Raw genomic sequence first — 24,695 nt, forward strand, 5'->3', positions numbered from 1 at the left:
CGCACGGAGAAAATTACATGCAAACAGGGTCGGATATATCGATAGTCCCGGTTATATCGATATTTTTTCGGACTCCATTGAATATCGATATAACGAGACTTTACTGTACTTTGGACAGCAGCTCTCATTTCAAGCTTATCTTACTCCATACCCATATAATTTAGGAATTAACTCTTTTTTTGGATGAAAGACAAAAGTGTAAAGTTACTTACACTGTATTGAATATTTATGTAGTCCTATAACTCAATATTCCGTGGATGCTGGAATTTGAGTGGCAATGACAAAAACCCTGGCACTGGAGTGGACACATTTTTTGCACTTGTCTGGCAGTGAATGAGTTTGGAAAAAAAAATCATTATTATAACCCAGCGAGGCAACCATCAACAGACGAGTGAACCCGTGTCGTCACATCCAAACGTGTTGACTTACTGGTCGCCCATGGATGCTCTCGTAGTAAAGGAGAGCTTTCTGCAAGGCCAGTTTCTCAGCCCCGATCTGTTCTCTGGTCATATCCTGCCAGGACGAAACGCATCAGGTCAAACATCACGGCGATCGTCGGCCGAATTTTACAACGCCATCCAACCACGAGGGCGCCGCTTACCTTGATGTCCTCGGGCCGGTCGACCTCCTGGCGTTTCTCCTGCAATTTCTTGAGGATGCCCTCTAGCGTGCTTTCCACGGGGGGCTTGGGTACCTTCTCCTGTGCGGGTTTCTTCTCCAACTGCGAACCGAAGCTCTTGGGGAGCGTGTTGCTACGTTGCCGCGTCAACGGCGGCAGGTCCTCTTCTGATTTCATCAGCTTTTGTTCTGGGAGAAGAAAGGGCGGAGGTCGTCGGCGTTTCTTTTTTCAGTCTGCGCTGGCGGGGAAGGTTTTTAGGAGGTTACCTTTGAGTTCTTTGCGCAACCTGGCTAGCTCGTTCATCCATCGTAGCACCTCGGGATTTCCTGCTTTGTCACTGTGGGAAGGCTGGGAAGAAAAAAAATAACATGAAAAAAATATATATAAAAAGACATACTAAACTCTTATGTGATCATGGGTCAAAATAACCCATTTGGAGTTGTTTTCAACACTCTAGACCGGTCAAGTATTTGTAAAGCTTTGTGTATTGACCAAATTGAAAAGATTTCTGGAAAAAAAACATGCAGTGTCAAATTGTCTGAGTATTTTTAATCCAAATAAACAGTATTTTTTTTCAATTTTCTTCATGTTTTGGATTAAAAAAAATAATCATCTGCAGCCAAGAAATAAACACAACATTTAACAAATACACAAACAAAAATAACAACATTAAATTAATCAATAAAAAAAAATAAAAATGAACATCATGAATTAAAACAAAAAATAATAATACATAAATACATAAATAATTACTCGCACCTCATCCAAAGAGCTTCGTCAGCTAACTAAAGTTGTGCTGGTAACTGCCTCTATATATATCCCTAATAGACAGAGGTGGCGGTGCCAGACCTCTGCTCTGATCGGTCCCGGATCTAAGGTTTGGGGGAGCAGAGGACTATTCCCTGAAAATATACTATATAGGGCCAGGGCTACCAGCAAAATTTTAGTTCACTGACGAAGCTTCTTGGATGAAGAGTGAAACGTCCGACACCTTCAAAGAAGCACAAATGACTGCTGAAGAAACCGTTTCATTGATGGACCACTCCTGTACGACTGAGACGTTCGCAAACTTTTTAAATCAAGCGCAAAATCAAAAATTGCTTTGATGTCTTGATTGTCGCATACACTGTTGCGTCCTCTTACCCGGTATTTACGCTCCTCCTCAAACCTCTCCTCGAACCTGTGGATCTTCTTCTTTAAAACGTGTATCCTCTTGGTCAGCTGGGCGGTTGTCAGCTCCTCCTTGTCGTCGTCGCAGGAACCCAGAGAGGAGCTCCTCCTGCGGCTACACATATTTAAGAAACGAACACATTCTTACAAATGGAGGTTGTTCTTCACCTGCCAAGAGATTTCATTTTAGGTGCTTCGTGTTTACCTGACGAAGGAATGAGCATTGGGCGGCGACGGCGGCACTTCCGTGTCATCCAGATACTGCTGGCAGCGACCGTAGGCGTAGAAACGGGGGGACGGCATGGGGTCGCTGCCTTCCTCCAGCAGCTGGCGGATGAGGCGGCCACCGCCACCCGGCGACAAACGGGCTTCTTCACGGTCCGGGTTCTCTCGCTGAAGCTGCGAGTAAGCCGGAACAGGTTCTGTTGGACATACGCGTGGACAAAGAGGGCTCTATTGGTATTTGTATTCAAAATAATTCAAGCATAATTATCTCATACACTGCCAGACGATGTGCACAAATGTGTCCACTCCAGTGCCAGGGTTTTTGTCATTTTCACTCAAATTGCAGGACCCACATAATATTGAGTTTTAGGACGACACAAACATTAAATGCAGTGTAAAACATAAGACTTTCTTTGTTAATCAGGAAAAAAAGAGGTAATTCCGAAGTTATTTGGGTCTGGAGTTATCTGAGTTTGAAAAGGGGGCGGATGTACAAAATACAAGACATACTGGTTTTTATAGCGCTTTAACAAAAGCTGAAGCTGTAACAAAGCGCTAACATGGAGAAAAGGCAAATGCTGCCCCCTCGTGGGAGGGAAAAACATCGCCAGATGTCTGACCAAGGCTTTATCAGCAAGAAAAACCAAAACCCGAAGAAATTTGGGAATGACGCTCCACAAACTGCTTCTCAATTCCCAAATAAATTTGGGAAGGACAGTGAATGAGTTATTGTTTGTTTTGTAATAAATGAGCGAACCAGTTCAGGGTGTCCCCCGCCTGCTCCCTGAAGACAGCGGAGATAGGCTCCAGCACCCCATTTTCCGAGACTCTAGTGAGGATAAAGCGGTCCGGAAAATGTATCTTTGTTATGATGTTTGTCAATTTTTCACCTTGGCAGTGAGAAATCCATTTTTTGGACAAATAAGATATATAAAAGAACACAACAAAACAAAATATAACTATACGAATGCAGGAGGGGGCAACAGCAATTAATTAAAATAAATTTCAGCAAGCCATTATGTGTTTCACTTTTTTATTTCAGCTAGCTTAAACGTGTTTGGGTTCATTTGAAAGATGCATATCAAAATTGAATTGACATTGAAATTGAATATTTTTATTTCGCTATCCCACTATCTAGCTAACTATTAGCTAGCTTTCTCTGTATTTGAGTTACTTTCAGGTTGAGTGAACGCTGGTGCGTTTGGCTGCCGCTGCTTACCCACAGAAAAACGTATCCTGGACTGTAAAGTGACATGGAGCGTTTTGAAAAGCACTATTATGATTACTTAACTTCACATTTTTTTAAAACTAACATTTTTGGAACAGTCGAACAGAAGTAATCTTATTTTTGTTGATTGTCACCATTTTAGAAATTTTTTTTTTTTTTTTTTGAAAATCCCAGCTTTTGAAATTTGCTGTTCTCATCGCGCCTTTAGTTAGCAGCACTTAGCACATGCAGGTAACAGCGCGACTGCCCAATGTATTCCTTCTACATGCGGGCCACACGTAATTGATTTTATGACGGAGGCTGCGGGCCGGATGAAAACAGACCATGGGCCGCATTTGGCCCCCGAGCCGGACTTTGGACACATCTACTTTAGCTGGATGAATAAGAACATTTTCGTCCTGTTGGAGCATGGTGAAGAGATGAAAGTCTTTGCGCATGTTTTTCTTCACTGCCAGACAAAAAGAGGACCGAGTGTTCCTATAGCAGCGTAGTAAATCTTCCGTGGCTGGCAAAGTCACCGGACAGCAGCACAACGAACACCCCCGGTCCGCGCCTATTTGGACCTCCAGTGGGAAAAGCATCCACTGGGACTTTTAGTCTCTGTATTTTGTGTTTATCCACTTGTCTCCGCCCGGGCCGTAATTATGTCCATGGGATAACGTCGGGGGCGCCACCCCCGCTGAGAGGTACACTTTGTTCTCTTGTACCTCCCCCCATATGGCGGCGCGGTAAATATATGTACATGTGCAAAAGCTTGTCAGAAAGAACACAGAGAACAGTATATTCGTGGCGAGGTGGCCACGGATGATTTATACACTTTTGCAAAATGCACTGTACTGTTTGGACAATACGCACACGTAAAAAAAAATCAAACCTTCTTTTGGGGGTGTCAATATTGCGACAAATTCACTGTCAAGGGTGTGTATCCAGTTGCATTAGGTACAATTTAAGGACAACCGACACCATTTTTTGGTTCCCTAACTGACATCAGAAAAACGTTTTATAGCGTCTAAAATACCCAAAACACGCAGGCTGATATTTTTAGTCAAATGAAAAACACCAATAAAAATGACTTAAAGTGTCCAAAAACGACTTCAAAATGAAATCGGAAGTGGCCAGTTTCAGAAGGTCCCGCCCCCTTGTTCGTGACGTCGCGCCAAGACGTCTTGCCTTGCTCGAGAATCAAAACAATGGCTTCACATTCGGAGAAGATGCTTTCTTGTTACTCAACCAGTTATGAATATGATTCAAATAGTTCTCAAGCGGAAAGCATAAATGTTTGCAATCGATTAAAGGAGTCCTCCCATATCAATCCGAGCCATCAATGGTATCTGGACTGAAATGTAGTGTCCCAGAAAATGCAAAAGATGGCGCCCAAGCTCCTTTGGAAATGGGCTGATTTGTCTGCTGGGAATTTGTGTCAGCGAATATCAAATAGTTGTCTTGGTGCAACACACAACGATTCACCATCGTGTTATTTATGCGTTTTCCTTCTAATTTCGCCATCAACACGGATCAACACGAAGTTTTCAGACCAAACAAAGTATCGCAAAATGCATTGTGTGCCGCTTTCTCGGCCAGGGGCGTTCCAGACGTGATGTCACGTGGGGATCGTCATCAATTCGAAAACAAGACTTCCTGAATATTCTGCACGAGTCTTAAAACGTAAAATATAGCTATATGCTGTGGAATCTTTGTAAAATACGCTCAGCAGAAGTCATTTTACAAATTATGGACACAACTTGTTCGGAGGCGTCGGTTGTCCTTTAAAGGGAACCCAACCCCGACCCCCACCCAAAAAAAAAAAAAAAAAAAAAAAAAAAAAAACATGCCTGACCATGCTCAAGAACTGCTTCATTTGAAAATAAATACAGTAAAGTCTCGTTATATCGATATTCTCGGGAGTCGGAAAAAATATCGATATAACCGGACTATCGATGTATCCGATCCTGCGGCATGTAAATTTTCTCCTTGCGTTCATAGAAATAGTATCGTAATAAGCAGTACTATCGATATAACCGATATCGATATAACGAGACTTTACTGTATATAAATAATAAAATAAGAGAGAAAAACAAGCAAAAAAGAGCAAAAATGAATAAATTAATTTGTAAATGTCAGGTCACAGCAGGCATAATATGAATACCTTAAAGCACATGTGTCAAAGGTAAGGCTCGGGGGGCCAATTCTGGCCCGCCACATGATTGTATTCGGCCCACGAAAGCAAATCCAACTTGTGAAATTCCATATTGCTTGCTAAAGTCCAAACCAAAATTTCAAATTGCCTCGCGTAAACCACAATAACAGTCAATATTAGTTGTATTAAGTTCATCCTGTCTACTTGATATCTAATTTAAAACATTCTTTTCTTCCAGACAGTGTATTGTAGGTGTTGTAGGCGAAGGCTGAAGTATACACCGAAACATGTCAGGTATTTGAACTCCTACAACACACTGTCTGGAAGAAAAGAATCTGTTTAAAATAAAACAGTCAATATTCTTGACTTCAGATTTGAAAACGACTTATCCTCGTTTATCGCGGTTAATGCAGACCGGGAACAGCGGTGATCGACGAAAAACTGCGATGTAGCGAACCCTACATTTATTGGTAAATTTACATGTGCAGGAGTACAAAAAAATATTTACAAGGCCAAATTTAGTGGAACAGAGTGCGGAACATGCATGAAGAATCACAGTAAATGTTTGTAGTACAGTACAAAACTCTCATGCAATAAAGTAAAAAGTCCATTATCAGCATACAGTATATAAAGTATAATATTTACAGATACACTACTCGTCTTTCTTGATGTAATTTCAGGGATGCACCTGGGAAATGTAAAAAGGGGGGCCAGTTATTTGGCCACCTTGTGTCTGAAAAAGGGGCCAAATTCTAAAATTGATGGGCCCGATTTAACTACATTGCCAAAGTATACGAAACTGATTGAAATAAACCAAGATACATTCATTGGAGCATGATATTTATAAATTACAAGTAAAAAAACATTTGACTAAAATCTATTTGTCTAATATATAAAGAATTTTAATTCAAGTCAAATCATTTATTCATACAAAAAATACATTTTCATTTTTCTTTAGTTACTACACTATCAATCCCATGCTATTTCGATATTCTACGGTATTACAGAAAAGACAAAAAAGAGACTGAACTCATTACTTCTTACTAGTGTCTACTTTAACACATTCGGCCAGCGTTTTATCGGCACCCCAGCAAAAAAAAAACAAAACACGAACAAATTCAGGAATGGCGCTCTACGTCATATCTTCTATTCCCGAATAAATTCGGGAATGGCAGTGAGCGAGTTAATTCGTTGTGCGTTCTGTATGTAGTATGTGGAGGGGATTAAACATTCTAATGCTTTCCCCAAATTCATAACGGCCCTCGAGAGGAAACCGTAACTACAACTAGGCCCACGTCAAAAAAATGAGTTGGATACCCCCTGCCGTAAAGAGTGAAGCTGCATATTCTGCTTAAACTCACCCCGGCGGTTGGGGAGGCTTGGATCTTCCAAGAATTCCCATGTATGTGCCCTTCATCACATGGGAGAAAAGCTTGTCACGCTGAAATGTCCTTGTTAGCATCGCTCATGCAGGGAATTCTTTTAAATCAGCGGCATCCAGATGAAGTGCGCGAATGAAACACAATACATGCCAGCTTGCCATTTCGCTAAAGGGTGACAAAACGTTGCAGAACACTTAAGCACGTTGCCATGCGGACCGAAAAGGTCATGGTGATGACTTCACCGGCGGACATGTTGGGGCATGTTGGCAAGCATATACTGTATACTCTATTGCAGCCGCTAGAATGAGAAAATAGGCGCCGGACGACAAACAGAAGTTCCAGATTTTAAATACAGAAATAAATGACATCCCAAAAAAAACGTTAAACTTTTTTTAAACTCTAATATTTGTATTGTCATATTTTTCATGAATTTTTATTTGAAACAAGCCATAACATATTTGTAATCTCCCCATTGTAGGACCATTAACTCATTCGCTGCCATTAACAAACGTATTCGGGAATTGAAAATATGACGTACAGCGCCATCCCCGAAGTTGTTCCTGGTGTTTTTTTTTCATGCTTGGGTGCCGATAAAGCGCTGGCCATGGCCGCTGGCAGTAGAAGTCATTTGAAGCCATTTTACAAATTATGGACACAACTTGTCCGAAGACGTCGGTTGTCCTTTAAAGCGCTATATAAACCAATATGTACAATGTGTATTGTATTGTATTTTGGACAGCCACCCTCATTTGAAGTTCATAGAACTCCAGACCCATATAATTTAGGAATTTACTCTATTCTTTCCTCATAAAAGAGAGAGACTAAGTTTTCTTACGCTGCATTGAATGTTTATGTAGTTCTAAAACTCAATATTCTGTGGGTCCTGCAATTTGAGTGAAAATGACAAAAACCCTGGCACTGTGCCCAAAAGATGCATACGTTTTTGAAGTCTAATAATAACACACCATATTTTAAAACACATCCAGACTGCAAAATTCAGACAATCATGAGTCGTTTTCTTACATTTTGATAGTCTTAGTTTTAGAATCTGAGTATTTACATTCAAATAATTTAAACGAATTACGACTTAACCTCTGCTTTCCGTTACTATTTTCTACATATTTCCTATCGAACATAGCAGAAGTTCTCTTCGGTTTAACTTTGGAACCTGAAAATCCCCTGAAAAAAATTAAATGGAGAATTTGGGGTTTCTCAGGTAAGAAGCGACCACAATTTAAGAAACTACATGGCTATCATGGATTGACTCTAAGCCCATCATCCAAAATACATTTGGTCAGTAATTACAATGTGGCGGATGCTGTTCCAAGGCAGCACGAGCACAGGGTGGGTAACCTGTGGCCTGCATTTGACCCCCTCCGCCCGCCCGCCATCCACTTCTGCAATTCTAAAAATGGAAGTCAGGAAGGCCAGAAAAGAGAAGCCAACAAGCGCTTATTAGAATGTAATAACTTCATCATAAAGTCAGGTTAAGTAAATGGTGAAAAAGCCAAACGCTCACTAAAATGCAGTGTAATGTTGAATGTATAACTTGAAACCATTTTAATCGGTCAAGGAATGTGGAAGACACCATGAAAACAACTTGACACCACCAAAATGTCTATACATGCTCAAAAGGTCATACCAAATCTTGATGAAAGGGGAAAATAAATTATAGTAAATACATATTAAATACGTGACCTACATTTGGGAATTGCTTCCCAAAATGTTTTTAAATGTCAGTGGTTGACTTGATATTTCCAAGGAGAATAAGTGGTGAAATTTAGGTCAAGGTCTCTCCGTTTCTTTCAATGTAAATGATTTGAATGTAAAATGGACTGAACGTTAAAGGACTAAAGCTGGGATATGATGTGAATGAGCAGATAAATAATACAGAAGTCGCAACAAAAAATGTTTGGCAGCTCGACAACAGCCCATCGTGCTAAAGTGCACGTCGTCCTCTCAGCTCGCCACGAGAGAGCAACCCCCACGCACCCTTCCTACTTATTGCCCCAGCACACACACACACGCACACGCATGGATAACCCCTTTCCCAAGGTGCTACTTAATTCAAGTTGACAGTTTACCAAAACATATGTATCGCCTGCAAAATGGGGGTTGGGGGGGGGGGGGGGGTAAACACGTGGCGTCACCAACCTGTTGCTCATAATTCCCATCCGCAAGCGAGTCAAAACAGTCAAGCATGCATAGCAAGAACCTTTTCAAAATAAATACCGTAAAATAAAATGATTGAAAATGACACTTCGACCGATTTCCCAGTCAGTAGGCGAGTCACGTGACTTGCACAGCCCACGGAAACCTGCATAAGCGATATGTAAACAGCAAAACTATACTGCATTACTACAAATGCTTCTATAGGTCATTGCCATTTTTCGGGGGGGGGGGGGGGGGGGGGTCAGAGGAAAAACTACTAGAGCGCGTTTCGTCCTTTCCTCACCTCCCCAGTTGCTGTCCAGGCGGGGCACGTCATCGCAGCTCGTCTTGTCCCGCTCGGGAGCGAAAACCTCCCCGCCGTCGCAGGCCACGACGGGCGACTCCTGGATCTTCATCCTTAGCGTCTGCAGAACCATGAGAGAGGGGGGGCAAAAAAACAAGAGACGCTCTGTTTGAGCTCGAATTCCGAGTGGTCTCTCGCACACAGTGTTCTTAAAAGCTAGCAGCGGATAGATGGGGCTAGGGGGCGGCAACGAGGCTCCCTATTGGCCGCCAGGGGGCCAGCCAAAACATACGCCCAACGCGGTGGGAGAGAGTGGGAGGGTTCTTCCACACCCACGACTTGTTTGTCTTGCAACGGCAGAACGGGGGGGGGGGAGAGACAAAAAAGACAGCTTGTGAGCCAGCACACGTAGGCTGACTGGCGTTTTTTTAAGACAAACATTCATCCCAGATAAGAAGAATTTACACTAAAGGTTCTCAGTCTTGAATTCGAGTCATAGCGAAAGTCCACTCGAAGTTGCAGCTAATTCAAGCGACGTAGTCCAAATGCCCTCACTTGAGAGGTGATAAATTGGAATTGTTACAATATTTCAAAGTGTAACCAACAAGAAAAAAATATGAGTGGTTAAAAAAGTAATTGTGAAGATGTGAGATGATGGAACATCACATTCAAAGCTAGCGTGCAAATGTTAGCCAAAGTCAGGACACGTATTCACGAAAGCTCGAAGAAAAAATATTACAGTAAAGTCTCGTTATATCGATAGTCCCGCTTATTACGATACTATTTCTATGCACGCACGGAGAAAATTACATGCGCGCATGGTCGGATATATCGATAGTCACTGATTCATCTCACTGATTGGCAAATACTTTCCAAGGTAGCTTGTTTTGAATCTGTCAACTTTTTCTACAAATGCTGGTGAAAAGAAGTCTTCAGACTTAAACTCCGCAACACAGGTTGAATTTTACGTTCTGCCATGCAGTGCAAGAGAATTTAAAGAATCCCATGCCATCAAAATCCTTTTGTTCTGACTGTTTTATGGTCCGTCTGTGAGTGTACTTGTCACCCAAAAAATAAAAATACATAAACAAATAATTAAATAAAAATTTAGCACTACAGTATATATTTTTCAATAAATTCTGACGAAAAATGACTGAATTTTTCAAATGACTGTTGTATCGTCCATCTTTTAAATGGATACGCACCAATGCAATGTTTCAAAAATTATAATTTATTTTAGTTTGGGATATAAATGTTGTTGTTGTTTTTTTTGGGGGGGGGGGGGTTATTTTATTTTATTTCATGAACATTTTCGTTCATTTTAGAACCTGATTAGTTATTTTGTTAATCTTGATCCGTTGTAGCCTACTTGACATTGAACCAGCTCGCAATAGCATTAACCACAGTGGCCCGCCTCCTCAATTTTTTTTAATGTATGTGACCATTAGTTTTTGAATATTTCTATGTTACACACACATGGTTTCCTGCTTCTGTGAGCGCTCTGACACTACCCCAAAAGCCAGAGAATTGATTGTTAACTGTGCGCACCCCGCATTCCGTTTATGTTTCCACAAAAGAGAAAAAAAAGAGTTGGAAAAACATGAGTGTCAAAGAGGCTTGTGTCAAGCACTGTCCGTCTTACCCTGCTGTTATACCAGCTGGGCTTCTCCCAATGACGTAATGGTGCTCTCGGGGCAAATGAGTGTGTGTGTGTGTGTGTGTGTGTGTGTGTGTGTGTGTGTGTGTGTGTGTGTGTGTGTGTGTGTGTGTGTGTGTGTGTGTGTGTGAGTGCAGCTACAACATCTGCGCCCACGGTAATCCCAGTTGATACTCCTCAGCGAATTCCACATTTTGTACCTCTCTGTCATCGCGGAATGATTATTCAACAAAATCAATCAGTTTCATCTGATAAACCGTCCTTAATAGAAAGTAACAATGAAAATGCTTCAAGAAAAAAGGTTTAGCTTGAGCTTTAAACAGGAAATTTTCAAATTATTTTGCCATACAGTGGCATACAGTATCAGTCTTAAAAGTTGCGCTTGGACAAACCCAACAGAAAAAAAAATCATTTTCATTCTTGGAAAAAAACTTCTCCATGCCAGCAGGGGGTGACAATCTGCATTAATTCCCATAAAAAACAGAAGTATGGAATTACAAGTCAAGTGGGAAAACGAATAGTTAAAAAATAGAGGTAAGACTTGAAACCTGAATAGATGTAACTTTTGATTAAAACCAAACTACTGAAAGTTAACCCATTCACTGCCATTCCCGAATGTATTCTGGAATTGACAAATGCGACGTGGAGGGCCATTCCCGAATTTGTGTGGGTTTTTCTTGCGGGGTGGGGAGGGATTAAGCATTGGTCAGACCTCTGGCAATATTTTTTCCCTTCCTTGATGGGGCATTTGCCTATTGTCCATGTTCGCACTTTGTTCCAGCTTGTTAAAGCGCAATATAAATCCAGATGTATTTATATTATATTATTTTATATTATATTATAGTATTTTGTACAGCTGCCACCATTCCAAGCTCAGATAACGCCAAACCGATATGACTTAGGAATTAACTATTTTTTGTGATGAAATAAGAAAGTCTAAGGTTTTTTTACACTCGATTGAATGTTTATGTAGTCCTAAAAGTGAATATTCTGTGAGTCCTGCAATTTGAGTGAAAATGACAAAAACCCTGTCACTGGAGTGGACACATTTTTGCACATCGTCCGGCAGTGAATGAGTTCATATAAAAAAAAAAAAAAAAAATAAAGAAAGAAAAAAAATTAACAATGGCTACTGACTCTTAAATGGAATGAAAGAGACAATTCTTATTGTGGTTTGTTGCTCCGTCATAGTTCGTCAACTTTGTCATGAACGACGAGCGAGCAGGCATTGTGGGAATGCTTCTTTGATGAGAAGGGCCACTTAGACTCTTGTAATTGTTGTGTGATTCCGTGTTTATCCCGCAACACAACACTAAACAGCTGCAGAGACTTGATAAGGTCGTCCGTTGGCCTCATGACCTCCCAACACCCTGTAACAACTATGTCGTCGCCCGTAAATAATCTCCCGTGAACCTGCTTCCTACAAAAACAATTTACTTTGAAGTCGAACGCTACACCGATACTAGCATTCATTTTTCTATCCCCAAGTTGGGCTTTCAGAATATGTGGCAGGCCATTACAAAAACTATACAAAAATTAAAGCAACAGACCGCAAACTGCACCTAAATCAGACTTTGTGCGAAAATGAATTATCTAAATATTTTTGGTCTTAAAATAAAATAAAAAATAATTGAAGCAGGCCACAAACTACTCCTAGATCAGACTTTGAGTGGAACTAAATTGTCAAAACATTTTTGTTCTTAACTCATTCACTGCCAGGGGTTTTGTCATTTTCACTGAAATTGCAGGACCCACAGATAATTGAGTTTTAGGACTACATCAACATTCAATTCAGCGTAAAAAACCTTAGACTCTCTTCTTTCATCAGAAAAAAAAGTTAAGTCCAAAGTCAAATGGGTCTGGAGTTATCTGAGTTTGAAATGCGGGCGGCTGTACAAAAGGCAAATGCTTCCCCTTCGTGGGAACGAAAAACATTGCCAGAGGTCTGACCAGCGCTTTATCGGCACCTTCATAAGAAAAACCAAAACCCAAACTAATTCGGGAATGGCGGTCCACATCATGCTTTTCAATACTCGAATACATTCGGGAATGGCAGTGAATGAGTTTAAAATAAAAAAAGAATGCATTTCATGTAATGTAACGCAGGTGGGAGTAATTGATCGATTGTGGTTGTTTTACTGGCCGTTCAGTAAGCAGTCACTTTGAAATAATAATATGATGAGTGCCGGGTACCCAGTTCTTAGAATTGTCGATCAGATAATCTGACCTTGTTGCTGTGCTAGGTGGCTTTACCCAAATATTTTTCTTTCATCTTTGAGGACCTTGATGTCAATGAGGCTAAAAAATGAGTCCCACTTGAAGCAAATATTTTTCCGTTTGTTATTTTTGTTGTTGCTGTTTGATATCAAACATGAAATACAAGGTCGGGGTATGCAGTTATTTAGCTCCGATATCAGAAGTGTCAGTGACATAACAGAGGCAGGAGACTACCCGAGTGTAGAGGGAATAACTGGGAAGGCAGGTCATGTTGTGGCAATGTCTCGCTTCGCGAGGCTTTGATCCGTTCATTTTACTGGATCTGTGTGTGGATGAGACTAAAAATATATTTCTATTGCCAGTAAATGCCAGGATATCCCCTCCTACTTACCGGTAACTTTGGAACACTTATGCAAGTATTGTATCGGTGTTCATGAATGAATGTCTCTCTGTGTCTTTGTTTTGTCATATTGTCTCTATGCTGTCATATTATTTGTTATTTAGTTTTTTTTTGTTCTTTTGACTTCAAGACGGCGCCGCGAGAGTGGCTGCCTTTCCAGCAGCTCATGTATTTCGTTTTTCTACTTTCATTCCTTTCATCACTTTGCTGCTGTGAAATGTAAATTTCTCCACTGTGAGACTAATAAAGGCATATCCAATCCAATCCAATCCAATCCATCAACGTGTATTGTGCCTTCCAAATAATAACAACATCAAAACATACGGAGTGGAAAGAAATGCTCAAAAGGCGGAATGACGGTGGTGGAATATTCCACTTCTCTGGTTTTTCTTAGTTAATTTTACTATTGTTTTATATATATATATATATATATATATATATATATATATATATATATATATATATATATATATATATATATATATATATATATATATATTTATGTATTTATTTATTAATGTATATATTCTTATTAATTTATTATTTATAGATTTTATGTATTAGTTTTTATTTATTTATGTATTTATTGTTGTGCATTATATTTATTCATGTACAGTGATACCTCGGCTTACAAACGCTTTAGCTAACAAACTTTTCACTTTACGAACATTAAATTTGCAAGATTATAATCTTGGCATACGAACTAGTTTTCGGGAAACACACTGAGCGCCACGGTAGCTGGCGGACTAGTTTTCGGCGGAAGAACACCAAACCACACGGCCGAACAACGCCACGGTGGCTGCCGGACTACTTTTCCACACCCCCTTTCTCTGAGTGCATATGTGGCATACGTGGTTTGTTTTCATGGATATATTTGCTCTTATGGGACCTAAAAAAAACCCACCACAGGCTAGTGTTCAGCCGAAGAGGACACAAAACAAAATTATGGTCGAGCAGAAGAAGGAGATCATCGAGAAACACGAACGAGGTGGGGGTTTGTGTGATTTAGCGTCCCAGTACCAGTATGCTAAATCAACCATTGCTATAATCGTTCGGAACAAGGAAGCTATTAAAGGTGCGTGTGTTGCTAAGGGTGCTTCCGTGTTGTCTAAGCAACGGTATCAGGCAATATAAGAGATTGAAAAAATTCTGTTAATTTGGATTAACAAAAAGCAGTGAGCAGGGGACAGCGTGAGTGAAGGAATTATCGTCGAGAAAGCACGGCAACTTCTCTCGGATATCGTCAAGAGACAACCTGGAAGTTCGTCATCCATTGATGATTTCAAGGCTAGCCATGGATGGTTCGAGAACTATAAGCGTCACACAGGGATTCATAGTGTCATTTGTCATGGTGAGGCAGCCAGTTCTTACGATAAAGCTGCCGAAGGTTACAAGGAATCATGCCTCAAGATAATAATAATACATTTCATTTTTAAGCGCCTTTCAAAACTCTCAAGGTCACTTTACAGTCACAGGATAAGATTTCTGTGGGTTCACAGTGGGTGGGTTGAGTGGGTTCACTCAACCCGGAATAACTCAAATCAATAAAAAGCTAGCTAGCTATCAAATAGATAGCTAATAGCCAGCTACTGTAACTAGTTAGCTAATAGCCAGCTACTGTCACATTATAGCTAATAGATAGCTACTTTAATGGTGGAAGAAGGCTACCTTCATCATCAAGTGTTTAATGTTGATGAAACCGGGCTTTTTTTGGAAAAAGATGCCTCACCGGACGTTCATTACACAGGAAGAGAAGTCCGTCCCTGGGCTTAAGGCTATGAAAGACAGGCTCACCCTCATTCCTACAGTCCTGATGGAATGTGACTCTCCTTCCAAACATTAACTCCCTCCCTACAGTTGTTTTATACAGCACAGTTAATTTCTTTAATTACAATACAATAGCACATTTATTATAAATTAAATAAGGTATATTTTGTGTAGTTTTGAGGCTTATTTAGTAGAAAATTATGTTTCATTGGCACCTGGGAACAGATTATTCTCATTTTAATGGCTTCCCATGGGAAATTAATGTTTGGAAGACACATTTTACACACATTTTCTGGGAACCAATTAAGTTCATAAGCTGAGGTATCATTGTATTTGTATTTATTTGTATTCATTTGTATTCATTCGTGTATTTTTATTTATTCATTTATTGTTATTCATTCATTTATTCATGCTTTAGCTAGCAAATTAACTACCTGTCTGTCTGCCTATCTATTTTTGGGGGGATGGGGGGATATTATCTCACCCCAACAGTGAATATGGGGACAAAGACATTCTGGCTATCCACGCCAGATAGTTGTATTATTTTTTTATATATTTTCAGCAGCATGGCCAGAGGGGAAAAAAGCGAGAGGGCGTACGTACCTGTGAGGGAGAAGGAAGGTCATCCTTTCTTGAGGCGTCATTCCTGGAAAATGCAACGGAGGGGGGAAAAAAATATGTTGATGTCAGATTCTGTCCAGTGGATCAGTGTACTGTATACACAAAGCCCTGCTGAGATCTGCAGGTGGCGGCTACATGCTCGTCAACCAAAAACAAGCTTCTACAGGATATTGGCATGACATCACAGTTTTGAAGAAAAATTAGCGCTGCGCACCTTTGCTTATAAGGCTCCATGCGGCTGCACCTGCTTCTCTCAATGGTTGACGACATGCCAGCAGAGTCCTTTGATGGGAAAACAAAATTATCATGATGATTATTAGCTTTGGGATTTCTACTTCCAGCAATGATGACATCGCTGCATATGAGAACGGGACTGTTTGAATTAATTAAACAAAAAAAAAATATCATAATACAAATGGACATAAGAGAGGGAGAGAAAATGCTTTGGACACCTAAATTATCGTGATAAACAGATAAGATCGAACATAATGAACAAGTTGAAGATATTTTGTTGCACATAAATCATTGGCATGGAGTCAAGCCCCTGTCGACTCAACCGACACACTAGATAAGGAATAATACACCCACTATGTATAGAATAGGAAGTGCTACATTTACATACAGAATTATATGTTCAAATCTTTTGGCCCTGTTTCCTTCTGGGAAATATCAATGTTGCTCACATTTGGATCACTGTTTTCACTTTTGCTAGTCTCTTCATGAAAAAAATTGCGAGAGGGGTGAGAAAATGTTGTCATTTAAAAATGGAAACAAATCCAGAGAAATAAAGTGTGACATATTGATATTTGTTTCCTGACTTGTTAAATCGTTGTTGATGTATTGGGAGCAATAAACATGATCATCACATCAATGTAATGATTTGGAAAAATGTGTTGTTGTGTCTATCAACCTATTTTCCCTTGGCATTAATTAACTCATTCACTGCCAGATGTGCAAAAATGTGTCCACTCCAGTGCCAAGGTTTTTGTCATTGTCACTTGAATTCCGGGACCCACCAAATATTGAGTTTTAGGACTACATAAACATTCAATACACCGTTAGAAACCTCAGACCATCTTCTTTCATTAAAAAAGGTAATTCCCAAGTTGTATGGGTCTGGAGTTATATGAGCTTGAAATGAGGGCTGCTGTACAAAATGTAATGTACATACATATTGGTTTATGTAGCGCTTTAATAACATCTGGAACAAAGCGCTAGCATGGAAAAAAGGGAACTGCTGCCCCGTTGTGGAAGAGAAAAAAAACATTGCAGGAGGCCATGCGCTTTATCGGCACCCAAATAAGAAAAAACAAAACCCGAACAAATTCGGGAACAACAATGGAAATGCTGCCCCCTGGTAGAAAAGAAAAAAACATTGCCAGAGGCCATGGCCAACACTTTATCGGCACCCAAGCATGAAAAAACAAAACCCGAACAAATTCAAGAATGACGCTCTGTCATATTTTCAATTCCCGAATAAATTTGTGAATGGCAGTGAATGAGTTAAGCAACGCTGCTCCATAAACAATCTGTAGCTCTTGATAGCTATCTTGTGAGCAGCAGCACAATTAAAAAAAAAACAACAACAACAAAAAAAAAAAAGACTTCCTGTTTTTATTAAGTTGTTTCTCCCAAGTGAGTATAGAAAGAAAACTCACTGTGTGTGCGCCCTGGTTGAGCTGCACCAGTGTCGGGTTGTGTTCCCACTTCCTGGATTTTGGAACTCGCACCACCTGAGCGCTCTGCCCGCTACGCAAGTCTACATAAATGCAGTCTATGTCCTCTCTCAGGCTTCTAACATGGCCGCTCCCGCTTGCTAATGTTGGGATGTTCTCCTTGTTGGTGTTCGTTCTGTGAAAAGAATGAAACAGGTCTACTTTGCGTGCACTCTGGTTTTGTTGTGAAGTTCAATGTGGAGCATTACTCGTTACTAGCATAAGTTTTATAGCCTCTGTGTTGTTGTTTAGCATTCCAGGCTAATTCTGGTTACCGGCCACACGTCGTATTGACATTTGATGCAGCCGTTGCTTGACTAATGCACTCGTCTTCACCCGGTTAGGTGTCCATCAATAAGGATTTATCTTTTTGACGTCACTTTTCCCAATGGACACAATAAGAAGACGCTGGTGGGTGTGCCATAAAGTGACATGACGCCTTTCAATACGGTGTGCCACATGGTTGTGAAAAGGCAGTACATCAACAATAACTCGATCTTCCAGAGCACAGGTGTCAAAGTCAAGGCACAGGGGCCAAATCTGGCCCGCCATGTTATTTTATTCGGCCTGTGAAAGCAAATCAAGCATGTCAAGTGCCATGATGCTTGCTAAAGTCCGAACAAAAAATTCGTATTGTCCCTTTTAAACCACAATAAGAGTAATTATTCTTGTCTTCAGATTTAAAAACTAGTTATTTATTAATCTTACACTGCCATTCTCGAATTTGTTCGGGAATTGAAAATATTACATGGAGCGCCATTTCTGAATTTGTTCGGGTTTTGGTTTTTCTTGCGAGGGGGTGCCGAGACTTTTGAAAGGCGCTTATAGAGGATTTTTTTAAATTATTATTATTATTAGTACTATTATTATTGTTACTATTATCATTATTATTATTATTATTATTATTATTATTATTATTATTATTATTATAAAGCGCTAGTCAGACTTGTGGCAATGTTTTTCCCTCCCACGAGGGGCAGCCTTTTGTACAGCTGCCCCCATTTCGAGCTCAGATAATTCCAGACTCATACAACTTAGGAATTAACTCTTTTTTTCTGACGAAAGAAGAGAGTCTAAGGTTTTTTTTAACGTTGCATTGAATGTATATGTAGTCCTTAAACTCAATATTCTATGGGTCCTGCAAAACAAAACAAAAAAATGAATAAAATAAAATAAAAATAAAATGCTGATATCCGTTAAAATGTAATTAGTATCTATCCATTAAAAAAAAACAACAACAAAAAAACCACAGGCAATGTTGGTGTATGAATTCCTCGTTGCCATACCGGCTTCTGTCTAACTCCCCGGGGCTGTCGTCCTGCTGCTCTCTGCGGTGACGTCGCCGCTGCCTCGCCGTTAAAACAAGCTGCCTGTGGGTCAGCTCTCCGACATCCGACGCCCGATGGCCATCAAAGAGGTGCTGCTTGACCGTCGAACGGATGGTCTTGTCCAGGATTCTGTTCAAAGGAGAATCCCCATATTGTGAAATATTCACCCAAAGGAAAATATACAGTATGCTCGCAGAAGATATGACTTACCTGACAACATCAGGCGAGCGAACGACGGGGGAGCAGTGAGGACTGAAAGGAGAAAAAGAAGAAGCGGATGAAGATGAGTTGATGCAGGACAAAATGACAAATGCTCAACCTCCTCCGTCGTGGCTCCTTTTCAAACGGCGATTATTGCTTTTTTTCCCTTCTAAATTTGATTCAGTTTGATGAATGGATCTTGAATGCTATTGCTCAGTCTGTTTACAAAAAAAGGGGGAGGAAGGGGCAAAACACACCATACATACAGTCAAACCTCAGTTTTTGACAATAATCTGTTCCAGAAACTTCTTCGAAAACTGATTTGGCTGAAAACAACATTTCCCATTATAATCAATGTAATCAATGTCTGCTTGTTTATTTATTTATTTTTTAATTGTGATTGAACAATACAAACACGCCTGTTCACAATGTGAGGTCAACGCAACAATGATAACTGGGCATCAAAATGCTTGCTCGCTAAAAGCAGTCTGGCCATTTACGACGCTGGGTGAAAGCAACGTAAACAGTTTAATGGCTTACCAGCGTTGACTTAACCTTTGACTCTTAATTGCTGAAACGTGTGGTGAATAACCCCCTCCACCCACCACCCACCACCCACCCCCCCGCTTGCCCTTGCGTACATAATTTTTAGCTAGTCTATCGTTCACTCCAAACAATGCTTTGCTTTGCCCTTGAATGAGAGCTAAAAAAAGTCCAATGAGAGCATCGGAAAGTCATCGTTTGATCTGTTTGGGTATTGAGTAAGCTTTTACTTATACATAACACGTTACAACGCAGTGGTTGATTAGCCAGAACTCTCACTGGTTGCGTTTGTATGTGAGCAGACTACGCTCTAGTTTGTGTTAGGCTTAGCGCGCCGGACCAATTTGCATTTTTAAGGCCAGGGGAATCGTTTCATTGTGACTCAAATGTGGGAAAGGAAATAAAAAAATAAACAACAACAAAAAAAATCTATTCAAAACACACTATTTAATCGGTCTCGTAAAATCAGTAAGTCTTTTGTTTTCAAGGGGGTGACCTGGGGGAGTCATGAGTGCAAGTGGATAATTACAGACAGTCAATAAACTGCAATCGGTGTCACTGATGAGACGCGATAACTTGTCAGGTCTGAACACAAAGCTCACGTTAGTCAAGTGACCATAATATAAAAAATCTATATTGCAGATGCTAACAAGTTGGACTGAAAGAGGTCGTTTTGATATGGACAAATCCGCTTTGAGGTCAATGTATTGCCGTTTGGTGTTTTGCTATTGTACAGTACTTGGGTGTCGGTTATCTCAGGTGGCGGATTTTTTTGAAGTTATCACATGACCGCAAAAGTGTGAATAAATGGAAGGAAGCTGGACTCGGATTGGGGGTTGGGAAGAATTAATTTAGGAACAAAGTTTTTGGAAGATCAAAAAATAGTTTGGGAACTGTAAATAAGTGTGGCGGCCCAAGCGAATTTTTGTTCTTTGTAAAGTTTGCTGACTTGTTTATAGACCAGACATGAAGTCGTTGCGAGGTGCTTTGATTGAACTTGTCCGGGTGAAAAAGTTTTCCGACAGGGCCTACCTCATGTAGAAAGGAGATATCGGCCTCTCATTGTCCCGGGTGCTAAAACATAAAAGACAAATAAAATTGGTTAGCTTTACTGTGACTGGAAGCTGTCTGGGATGATTACGATGAGCCGACACAGGCCGCCAATGCCGGCTGGATTGAAGCCAGCCCAGCAGTGCATGGTTGAATTACACAACGACTTGAGCGCCACTGGCCGGGGGAACGTTTGAAAGGGTTGTTGCTTAATATTTTCATCGCCTATCATCAGCAGGAGTAAATGTCATAATCGCTGGCATTGTTTCTCCAAAAGCTGACTTGAATGCTGTGTTTTCTTCCTTGAAAAGTCACAAGGTTAATAATAACACTGAAGACAAACCAGTCCGGGGCTCAACTGATGACCTTATCAAATTTGCTGACGGCATTGACTCGTCATGCTAAAAGTGAGAAAAGCGCCTGTCCCAGCTGTCTTCCAGCAGTAGACGTGGGACACCCTGAACCAGTTGCCAGCCAATCACACAGAGACAAACAACCATTCACGCAGACACTTGTACCTAGGGGGCAATTTTTTTGGAGTGTTCAATCAGCCTGTCAAGCATGATTTTGAAATGTGGGAGGAAACCGCAGTACCCGGAGAAAACCCACACGGGCCATGTGAGTGCACCAAAAAGCCGCCAGAAGAAGGTGACCAAGCTCCATGGAAAGAGCTTGGTCTTGGAAATCAGCCTGTGGAAACGGGCTGATTCATTCATCACAGGAGCTTGGACGCCATTTTCTGCTTCTTTTTGGGTGATACATTTCCCCCCAATGTTGCCTCAAAATGGCACGGAATAAATTATTTAACCGATTACAAACATGTATGTTTTCCTCTTCGGAACTATTTGAATCATATTCATATTCTCCGAATCTGAAGCCATGGTTTTGATTCTCCAGCAATGCAAGATGTCTTGGCGTGACGTCACGAACTGGGGGCGGGACTTTCTGAAAATGCCCAATTCGAGACTCAATTTTTTGCAGATTTTGGACACTTAAAGTCATTTTTATTGGTGTTTTGCACCAAATTATCATACTGCGTGTTTTGGGTATTTTACATGCTATAAGACGTTTTTCTGATGTCAGGAAACAAAAAAGTGACGTCGGTTGTCCTTTAAAACAAGTTAATAACTAAATAGCACTGTGTTCGGCTGGCACCCGGTTCAGGGTGTCCCCGGCTACTGCCAGAAAACGGCTGGGATAGGCTCCAGCACCGCGGCAACCGGAATGACGATAAAACAGTCCTGAAAATGGATCTATGTCTTTATTCTGACATTTTCATCCATTTTTTATTTTGGCAGTGAGAAATCCATTTTTTGGATACCCTGTTTAAGCTCTCAGTCGTACAGGAGTGGTCCATCAATGAAAAGGTTTCTTCAGCCGTCATCTGTACTTCTTTGAAGGTGTCGGAGTCCGATACCTTCGGACGTTTCGTTTCTCATCCGAGAAGCTATATATATATATATATATATATATATATATATATATATATATATGTGTGTGTGTGTGTATGAGTTGGATATGTGTGTGTGTGTGTGCGTGTGTGTGTGTGTGTGTGTGTGTGTGTATGTATAGGGCCAGAGCTACCAGCAAATTTTAGTCCGCTGAACATCCGACACCTTCAAAGAAGTACAGATGACGGCTGAAGAAACCTTTTCCACCATTTTTGGGATGCATATCCAATTGAACCAACAATAAAACAAAACAAACAAACGCCTTACATTATGGGATTTGTTTTACCAAGTCGTACTGCATATTTGTCAAGTCATCAATAACCATAATGTACTTCCTACCAAAACCCAAGCTGCCCTTATTTCATGCCCTGAAATAAAAACAAATACTGGATCGATGGTAACACCGCCATGTATGGGGTTTAATTAGGAGCAGCAAACACCAAATCAATGTTCAAATAAACATCAGTCCTATGGCGTCACACCAAGCCTTAGAGAAAAAGACCCCCACGCCCCATCCCATCTTTCAAGGGTAAAACCCTTTGAGTGTTTGCCTGATTTGTTTTTGGTACGTGACTGGCCACCATGTGTTCTCTCGTAAGGAGGGCAGGCGGGCAGCACATACAATGTTCAAAACAAAGGATTTAAGTTTCGAGTTGGGCAGAGAGCAAAATGGGCCAAAGTTCAGTAATGTTCACAAGTCTTTGGGAACAAAACAAAACGTACGCGACATGGTCCAGTCATTTCGTTTTTTTTTTTCAACGCATTTACTGCCATTCATGAATTTATTCAGGAATTGAAAATATGACTGAGTGCCATTCCCGAATTTGTTGGTGTACAGTTTTTCATGCGAGGGTGCCGATAAAGCACTGGACAGACCCCTGACAATGTTTTTATCCTTCCACATAGGGGGCAGCATTTCCTTTTTTTTCATGTTCGCGCTCTGTTCCAGCTTCAGCTGTTGTTAAAGCGCTATAGAAACCAATATGTATGTATTGTATTGTGTACATCCGCCCTCATTTCAAGCTCATAACTCCAGACCCATATAATTTAGGAATTAAGTCTTTTTTTCTGATGAAAGGAGAGAGTCTAAAGTTTCTAACGCTGTATTGAATGTTTATGTCGTCCTAAAACTCAGTATTCTGTGGGTCCTAGAATTTGAGTGACAATGACACAAACCCTGGCACTGGAGTGGACACATTTTTGCACGTCTGGCAGTGAATGAGTTAATTGTACCGCCGCTGCCGTGTTCGGCGCTGGTGTTTTCGCAGTCTGGCAAGCGTATTAAAATACGAGCTGTCATGCGTTGCAAAATAGCGGAAATCCAGCTTACCCACTACCTTACTGTCGGGATAACAACATACTTTGTGGGAATAGGGGAAGGAACACGTTGGTCATTCCACGTAAACAGAAAATTACTGGCAACAAGTAAAAGCCACCGAGGGTTGTTCTTGTTCTGTTCTTTTACTTTTTTATTTCGTTTTTTTGTTATTTATCTCAATCACTGACAATGTGAGAAAATGTGTCCACTCCAGTGCCAGGGTTTTTGTCATTTTCACTCAAATCGCAGGACCCACAAAATATTGACTTTTAGGACTACATGCAGCATAAGATACCTTAGACACGCGCTTTAACAACAGCTGAAGCTGGAACAAAGCGCGAACATGGACAAAAGGCAAATGCTGCCCCTCGTGGAAGGGAAAAACATTGTCAGAGGTCTGACCGCTTTACCGGCAGCCCGCCAAAAAGAAAAAAAAAACAAACAAACAAACAAACAAACATTCGGGACTGGCGCTCCACGTCACACTTTTCAATTCCCGAATAAATACGGGAATGTCAGCAAATGAGTTAATAGTCAAATGTTCTGCTCAAAGACGACCGGGATAGAATCCAGCACACCTTCAACCTATGTGAGGATAAACGGATTGAATAAATAAAAAAATAGATTACAAAAATGAATAAATATATAAATGGAAAAAATACATACAAATGGCTGTATAATAAAAACATATCTGCACGCACTTGAGTCAGTTATGGGAATTTTATCCTGCCAAATAACGGAATCGACATGCCCCCTCCCCCCAAAAAAATCCATACTCCGGTTCCTCAACTAAACACGTTAGGTTTGTTGAAAACTTCTTTTGGTTGAAGAAAAACAAACATGGTTGACACATTTGAAGACTGTAAATCATCGTCAATGTTTCACAAAACATTGACAATTCAGGCTTGTTGTCCCAACCAGGTGGCCTCCAAAGCACTTCTGAGAAGGCGTCAATTGCATAACGGCCATCCCGCGGACCACTGCAAACCGCACACAAAAGCTAGCATGCATCGCCCTGCATGCGACCGCGAGCACGGTAGGTTCACATGACGTGGCAATGTTGGCTCATGTGCGGTCAGTGAGGGTGGTGTCATATTTCGAGTGGAGGTGAGATCGCCAAGCCAATTTCATTGGATACCAAGAATGTGTTCGGGGCCTGCGTTACGCTAAATTGAGATGATAAATTCATGAGGCTTTGCATACAACAAGTT

The 24,695-nt window shown here is 40.7% G+C and overlaps 1 protein-coding gene across 2 annotated transcripts in view; it reads right to left on the reverse strand.

The window, feature by feature from the left end:
- Positions 1 to 24,695, reverse strand: part of fam13a (family with sequence similarity 13 member A) — a 51,488-nt gene that overhangs the window by 7,915 nt on the left and 18,878 nt on the right. For both annotated transcript variants that reach the window (XM_089006590.1, XM_089006591.1), the window contains exons 8-19: positions 20,698 to 20,739; positions 19,132 to 19,173; positions 18,880 to 19,050; positions 17,537 to 17,729; positions 16,093 to 16,160; positions 15,861 to 15,903; positions 9,217 to 9,337; positions 1,995 to 2,211; positions 1,763 to 1,904; positions 886 to 967; positions 602 to 807; positions 430 to 513 (exon numbers count right to left, since the gene is read on the reverse strand). In XM_089006590.1, the coding sequence (XP_088862716.1) occupies positions 430 to 513; positions 602 to 807; positions 886 to 967; positions 1,763 to 1,904; positions 1,995 to 2,211; positions 9,217 to 9,337; positions 15,861 to 15,903; positions 16,093 to 16,160; positions 17,537 to 17,729; positions 18,880 to 19,050; positions 19,132 to 19,173; positions 20,698 to 20,739 (1,411 nt within the window). The remainder of the gene's footprint in view (positions 1 to 429; positions 514 to 601; positions 808 to 885; positions 968 to 1,762; positions 1,905 to 1,994; positions 2,212 to 9,216; positions 9,338 to 15,860; positions 15,904 to 16,092; positions 16,161 to 17,536; positions 17,730 to 18,879; positions 19,051 to 19,131; positions 19,174 to 20,697; positions 20,740 to 24,695) is intronic.

The sequence above is a fragment of the Hippocampus bargibanti genome, linkage group LG10, assembly GCF_051943395.1.
Source record: "Hippocampus bargibanti isolate YZ-2025 linkage group LG10, ASM5194339v1, whole genome shotgun sequence".
In the NCBI taxonomy this organism is placed as follows: Eukaryota; Metazoa; Chordata; class Actinopteri; order Syngnathiformes; family Syngnathidae; genus Hippocampus; species Hippocampus bargibanti.